At 41.8% G+C, this 7,728-nt stretch overlaps 1 protein-coding gene across 3 annotated transcripts in view; it reads right to left on the bottom strand.

Annotated features, from left to right (window-relative positions):
* Positions 1 to 1,579: 1,579 nt before the first annotated feature.
* The window catches only part of DSE (dermatan sulfate epimerase), a 61,678-nt gene continuing 55,529 nt past the window's right edge, over positions 1,580 to 7,728 (bottom strand). For all 3 annotated transcript variants that reach the window (XM_073675887.1, XM_073675889.1, XM_073675888.1), the window contains 2 exons: positions 4,235 to 4,442; positions 1,580 to 3,551 (listed from right to left, as the gene is read on the bottom strand). In XM_073675887.1, the coding sequence (XP_073531988.1) occupies positions 1,799 to 3,551; positions 4,235 to 4,442 (1,961 nt within the window). In that variant the 3' untranslated portion in view covers positions 1,580 to 1,798. The remainder of the gene's footprint in view (positions 3,552 to 4,234; positions 4,443 to 7,728) is intronic.

Here is a 7,728-nt window from a genome sequence, read left to right as displayed (position 1 = left end):
GTTAGAATTAGGCTCATTTTAGGCACTTTTGTAGATCGTGATTAGAACTTCTGGTGACAAATATAGGGAATAATGGTGTTATAGCCCACAGCATGTTCTGACAAAATACACGTGTATAGAATTTTGTGTTATTCTCATAACATTTTTTGTTTTTTACCCTTCAATACCAAGTTGTGTTTAATTTGATTTATTCATGGATCTCGCTTTGACTTTTTAGTTCTGTCTTATGAATTACTATATAGTTGCTCAGTGAACACATTTTAAGGTTTTCATTTGTATTTAATAAAGTGTTTTTTTTTTTCTCTCTACTTTATATCAGTTGTGAGCTTCTATATCCAGGGCCTTGCTAGTTTTGATGTTTTCAGCCAGTGTTTTTTGGACCATAGAATTTGTACTTTCAGCATGGCCTGCTTAGCGGTTCCATGCACAGCTGTATGACAAAGCTATAGTTACCCTCACAGCACTGTGTGCGGCAGCTGAAGCACGTCTCGACACTGACTGTCAGTTGGCTTTGCATTGATGCACTGCTGACGCGGCTGTCTGTCAAAGTGCAAGGGCGTGCTTAAAGCCGCCACTCATAGTATTGTTAGCAGTGACTGCATCCGTGCCTGTATGGGCGTATAACACGGCCGAGTGCTATGTGAGAGTTTTATCGCATAGAACTCAGACCAGTGTTATTCTATGGGTCAGCTCAGATCTGTCTTTTTTTTTTCTTCTCACACAGATTTGGCATGAGAGAACAATCGCAGCATGTTGAAAGTGCATCCGATAAATTGGATCGCATTCACCCATTCAAGTCTATGGGTGCATTTGAAACAACAGACTGCACTCGAATGTCATCCGAGTGCAGTCAGATTACAGTGTACCCAGACAATGGAGAAATTAAAGTTCTACATCTTCTCTGCACCAGTGCTGCGATGCACTCATGCGAGAGAGTTAGACCACACTAACATGACACTTGGATGACACTCATGTGACCCCGGCCACCATTGAAAGCGAGTGACTCTTGGGAGGAATAGTTTATTTTCACCTGTGTGCCGCACTTTCAGTATGGAGACAGAGCGCTTTCCTAACACTATTAACCTGCCAATCGATCCTATATAATCAGGTTAATAGTGTTGTTTATTAGGTTAGCATTGTGAGTTTACCTGTGGATTTTCAGCATGGAATACAATTCTATGGGAAAAATCCACAAAACTCAGAGAGAAAGTAACAAGAAAGTAACAAGAGAAAGTAACAAGTGTATTTCAACCCCACACGGCCGGTCAGTTTACGTGATGTAAAAATTAAGGTACAGTGGGAATGAAATCTTTATAAATCCCATTCAATTTGCTGGAACTGCAAGACACAGTGATATTTTTTGTGCAGCAAAAATATGCAGCATCAAAAAGTAAATGATGGGAACATAACTTAAAAGGAAACCTAAATATGTAAAAATTTAAAAGGCAAACCACTTATTTGCAATGAAAATATTACACGAATTATGTACTTTTACTATACCAGATCAACCTGTAATTACAGATATGAAACCCTGTTCGTACACAATTTGTATCATACGCTTGATAGTACTTGCCACACATTTAGCATCTGACAAACAAATTTATTTTCCTTTCTGCAGGATTGATTTCCAGTCAGCAAGTAAACATTCAGAGTAGTTCTTAGGTTTCGTGCAGCATTTCCCTTTATGAAACATGAACAAACACACATTTTCTGGTTTGGAAGAGTTGAGCATATTACAAAGAATTGCAAACTATTTTCACTATTCATATGATGTCCCTTCTTTGCAGAGATTCCCATACTAGCACTGTGTTTGATAACATGAGGAATACAGCCACAATAAGATACAGCAATCAACAGACAGTATGGCGTAAAGACACCTCTTTCTATGCACACTCTTAGTCCTCAAAAATCGTGTCAGTTGTAATGCTAAAAGAACTATAAAGATGGCAATGTTTAGGATCAAAAAGAGTCTTGTATAGGAAGCAGATATTGACGAAGACTTGTTGTAATGTGTTGTTAACATGTGTTGGGAGCCATATGTTCTTAGAGGGCTAGATTTCTGCCTTACTGATGGCTCGTCTACAAAATCCAGAAGGTCTTTCATTTCATCATCCTCGTTTACTGGAATTTCACTTTGAGCCTCAGCCATGGCTTTTTGTCTTGTCTGTTTTTCATTGACTTCTATTTGTGCAAAAATTTCAGGAACGGCATTGATAAACTTGTACTTTTTTGGGTCCTTTTTGGTTTGTTTCACCTTCCCAGTTTGCTTTTTCTGTTGAGAAATTGAAAACAACTTTTCAATGGCCTCCTCGGTGTTCCTTTTATCGGAAAATCTAAGAATCCGCTCTGCAGTCTGCCTAAAACTGGCTGTGTTCTTTACGTGAGACAAGATTTGCTTCTCTAGTTGCTGAAACACTGGCTTGAAGTGCTGGAGGTTCTGCTCCAGAATTGTCACATAATCCTTTACTTCATTTGGTGAAGAGCTTTTGATGGCTGAACTTTTGTCAAATACAATTCTTTGTCGGTCTGCAACTACTTTAGCATAGATTGACTGACTTGGCGTTTCACCAGTGAAAAGGTAGACCGCATAAGCATGGTCACTAGTTGCTAGAAACACATCGACCTGCTGATAGTCTCCGTGGACACTGAAGCTCTCAACATCAACAGATGGTCCAATGAAAAGGTATATTGATCTTGTGATTGGCTTCCTGAGATGGGTTGTAACATTCACAAAATTAGTCCCATTATAAGGGTAACCATGAGGGTAGTTTACAGATGTAATGACGGCTTTCTCGCTCAAGCCCGTGTCATCCATCCAATACATTTTATATATTTCATTTCTGTTCCTAATTATTGCTCCATGAACACCATCAATGGAGGTTTTTTCAAAGGGAAAGTCTACATTGTGGAAAAAAGTCGTTGTGGCCTCCAAAGTACTACTATGGTCTAGGTGAATATGGTCAACAAGTAGCAGCAGTTGTGGATGGAGTAACACAAGATTTCTTTGAACACTTTTCAGTTTTAACTTTGGGCTATAGGCTGAAATGCCTTCACCCCTAATGAAAACAATGCCACCTCTCTCCATAGTTGCAGTCACACTTCCATGAGAGTCGGCAGCTTCTTCATGCTTATATTTAAGCCATTTTGAAGTACAGTCTTCAGTCACCTGACCTTCCCATGGAGAAAAGCAGCAATTTGACACAGATGGTGAAAACATTAAGACATTATTTAAATAAGTATATTTTGGTCCATATAAAGCCTCCGTTATAAAAGGAAATCCATTTGGTGCAAATGTGAAAGAATTTTGGTCTGGATGTTCATGTCCAGCATTAAAGTTTCTCCATCCTTTGATCCACTCGCTATATTTGTTTTTGTGAACAATATCAAATATTGCACGACCACCAAGCTTTCCAGATTTGAAGGAGAGAAAAGACCTGTTGATTTCAGCAGGTAGAGAACTCCCATAGGTCACCACACCCCAATCTTCAAAAAAATGTAATTTAGGAAAGCCATAGTCGGGTGGAGGTGTAGATGGTAATGTTGCATCATACCTGTAAAACAAAATTTATTCTTTAGTACATATATTCTAATACAATGAAACCACTTTGAGATGATCTACCAGAACTGTTAAAGAAGTAGTAATGGTTTTTGACAAAGTGTGGCCCTGGGCACAGTTAATAGAGGGGCCCCAAATGTGAAGATATGGCACCACGACACAAGTTGATAGTGGTTGGTTTACTCAGGAACTCATGAACGATGGGGATTGAGATTATATAATCTCGCTATGCCAGTCATTGTTCATGAATAATTACACACACTCACAACCCTCCACTTCAATTTCTCCAAATTTCCGCAGGGTAAAGAGCGTTTGGACATGAAAGTAGAATGATCCTTTTACATTTCTAAGCTTGAAAATTGCACAGATAATGCCAGTAATGTATCATCAGTACAGTTTCTAGCTTTTGGAAGTAGGCAGACAAAGAACTGGATAACAAACTGCAACTGTGTATGGTCTCACAGGGTACCCCTTTTTCTAATTTGTCATACTTGGCGGCTACCTCCTAATGTCCAACAAAATTGGAGCTCCATAAGATGGGAATGGCTTTTATTCGCTGACCAAGAGAAAAACGAATCTGAAACAACAGCTGCACTTTAAAGAAATAAAAACATGATATACAAGTTCATCACTCATCAGTAAAGTGATTAGTAAACTCAGAGGAGACTGCTTGCTTACCAAAGAAACTCTGTGTGCAGAGTACACCAACGCTGACCTTTGGCTGGGGTCCCAGGTCCTTCCTGGACTCTGTTTAGTTGAATCTGTTCTGCCAGCCAATTGCCACTCCCATTCCTCATTACAAACTTATCCAGAAACACCAACTGGCTCTCCGGGCCGTAGAACCAATTATAGTTTGAATCTGCTATGGCAACAGATCTCTGAAAACCTAGGATAAAGCAGAATAAATAGCAAACCACTCTTATTTAAGAAATGTTTTATACATATACATCCTTTAAAAGTACAACTGCACTTTATCTAGTTCTGATTAAAAGTTAAAGAAGGAAAAAAAATAAAAAAGGAGGCATTCAAGACCTGCAAGTACTTAATTTTTACCTTTTTTATTATGCTTTACTGTTCTGCTAATATGTAGCAGGATTGGAGGTTTCCATTCAGTGCAGTCTGCCGTATGTATGCACAGCTGAGCAGGAGTTGTAGGGTGAATACCACTGTGGCAGACGCGAGCATGATGCCCACCTGGAAGCTCATATTAGAGATCCGGAGGAGCAAAATGCAATGCCGAGCTCAATTACAAAGCTTGGCAGGAGCACGCTGCTCACTGAACAAGCAATTAGTGGGGAGGACATAGGCTGGAGAAGTGGGCCATGATGAACAATCAAGTAGGTGGTGAAATGGAAATATAGATTTTTTGTAAGGTTTTGTATTCATGTAAAAATGTTGTAAACTGTAGCCATTTTTCTCTTTTTTATTACCACTCTATCCACTGGGGGCTGTCATTTTTTTACTAGTGGGTGTCAGAGTCCGACACTTATACACCGCAAATATGCCAGACCCAGGGCATAGACTGCAGCTGCCGCCTCAGCTGTAAACTATACATGCTCCATGACATGCCCACTTTACAGATGTAGGTGGAACGCTGTTCCATTTTATTGTAGCGCTTGGCTATAATTTCCCTCTGTTGCCACCACTTACCAGGATCACAGCAGAACAGTCAAATCTGTGACAGCTACAGTGCTCTGATCCTAGCGATTACTGGTGAACAGTGACAGCAGGTCCGGGCTCCAGGATGTCAACCAGTGGTGAGAACAGGTCACTGGCTAAAGTCACTGCTGCAACCCTGGTGCCTGGACCTGTGCTCTTCTTGGATTTGCATCCTTTTGGAAAGACAGGGCAAATGGGAAGAATGGGAAAAGAGGCGAAAGTCTGTATGTTATAAGTGATATGAATGCGAGTGACAGGCAATAGGCGTAGGCTAAAAAGAGACAGTCAGTCATTTTTGGTGAAATCTATAGACCCTGCCAATACCACTGAGGGGTTGGCTGCATAATCAGATGCCGCGGGCCGCACAGGCTGGTACAGTACTGCTTATGGGAGATTTTAACTTCTCAGACACTGACTGGGGCCATGGTTCTGCTTTAGCTGCAAAAAAGATACATTTTTGCAGGCTACTTGTATAGGTCAGTTTATGGAAGAAAAAACAAGCGGAGATGCTCTGTTGGATCTGGTCAGTCTAAGGCTATGAGCCCACGATGCAGAAATGCTCCGGATTTTTCCTGAGCGTTTCTGCAACATCCTGGCAGAAAAAAAACGCATGCAGATTGTACATGCGGATTGTACATGCGGATTGTACATGCAGATTGTACATGCGTTTTCCTGCCAGGGACATGCGGATGTGAAGCGTTCTTCACTTGCATTTCCGCATGCGGGTTATCAAGCGCTTTCCAAGCGATTTTAGCATCACTTGGAAAGTGCTTGTCAACTTGGTCACACTATATAAATCCATGCAAACAGCATGGATTTATATAGTATATCCGAAAGAATGGTAAAAATAAAAAAAAAAATCTATACTTACCCTCTGATGGCCCCAGGTGTCTTGTTTCCCTCCGTCCTGGCTGCCGGCAGCGGTACACTGAAGGACCTGTTGACGTCAGCGTCGCGTGACCCGTCACATGACTATGACGTCAGTGCAGGTCCTTCAGTCCATCGCTAGCTGCCAGCATGAAAGGACGAGTGCAGCGGGGGCCGCCAGAAGGTAAATATAATCTTTATTTTTTATTTTATTCTTTTTTTCACAGGTTCTATGGTATCCGGGTCTGGAGGAGAGTCTCCTGTCCTCCACACCCGTGTACCATCCACACATTGAACGCATGCATTCCGCATGTCCTTATCTAGTGAAGCGGAATACATGCGTTCTAATAAAAGTCAATGGCAGCGAAAACGCAGCACTTCCGCAAAATAATTGGTAGTGCTGCGTTTTTTCCGCAATGATAACCCGCAGCGGAAATTTCCGCAGCATGTGCACAGCACATGCGGATCATCATTGGGGACCATGGCAGGTCTTCTACCAAGCGTTTTTTTAAGCATTTCTGCAGCGTTTTTGCCACTGCAGAAATGCTTAAAAAAACGTATCGTGGGCACACAGCCTAACAATGCAGAATTCCTTGGAAATGTATATAGAAAAAGTAAAAATAGAAGCAGCACCAGCATATTTTTCATTATTTATATATTATTTATCTATCCATCCATCTTTCAGGCGGGGAGGGTGACAAAAAAACATATTTTAAAAGCGGCAAATTTTCCCAAGTTGAAGGTGGAATATCAGGACATTGACCAATATAGTCAAAGCACTCCCATTCATCTTTTTGTATTACTGTCACTATCTGATCATAACAGCTTCCAGTCATACTGCAAAACATATATTTCTATATATACACACACACACCTTGTAATGTCTTCACATCCTGTCCCGTCCAGATGTGTCCGGATCCCAGAATTCCAAGCGGCGGAAATTTCCCGACCGCCATATTGGGACACCCAAGCGATGGGTGTCTCAATATAGAAAACGCAGGTGGTACCAGCCTCTTGTGCGGTACTACCAGCGGAACACCGTCGCACACCACACAAACACACACAGTATACACCGTACGCAACACACACACACTGTATACGCCGTACGTACATTTTTTCCTTATGTGGATACAATGTAAATAAAGAACCTTTGTCATAAATTTTTCCATGTTAATAAAATGTTACCTTTACCTACTTTGCTTTCATTTTAAACACAGGTGGAGGGGTGAGTGCACATAGGAAAGAGGACACATGGAGGGGGGGGGGGGGGGGGGACAGCTCAAACGAGAGAACACGAGGGAAGAAGACAGCACAGGGGTGGAGAAATAGAGAGAGCAGACAAGGGGGAGAGCACAAGGGGTACACAGGTCAAACAAGAGATCACATGAAAGGAGAAGACAGCAGACGGGGGAGAGAGAAAGCGCACAGGGGGGAGAGCGCTCAAAAGGGACAGCACATGAGGGGAGAACAGCACAGGAAGGAGAGAGACAGCAGACATGGGGGATAGCACATGGGGAAGACAGGTCAAAGAAGAGAGTACAGACAGGAGAAGTCAGCACATGGATGAAAGAGTGGATAGGTGGGTGAGCACATGGGGGAGGGGGGAGAGATCCTCAACGCTGCAAAGCATGCCCCCATCGTGACAT

This window comes from Phyllobates terribilis, unplaced genomic scaffold (assembly GCF_046119375.1).
Source record: "Phyllobates terribilis strain yellow unplaced genomic scaffold, ASM4611937v1 Scaffold_3__8_contigs__length_932513732, whole genome shotgun sequence".
NCBI classification, from domain to species: domain Eukaryota; kingdom Metazoa; phylum Chordata; class Amphibia; order Anura; family Dendrobatidae; genus Phyllobates; species Phyllobates terribilis.
Note: the sequence above shows the minus strand (reverse complement) of the source record. Positions and strands in the feature narration are given on the sequence as shown.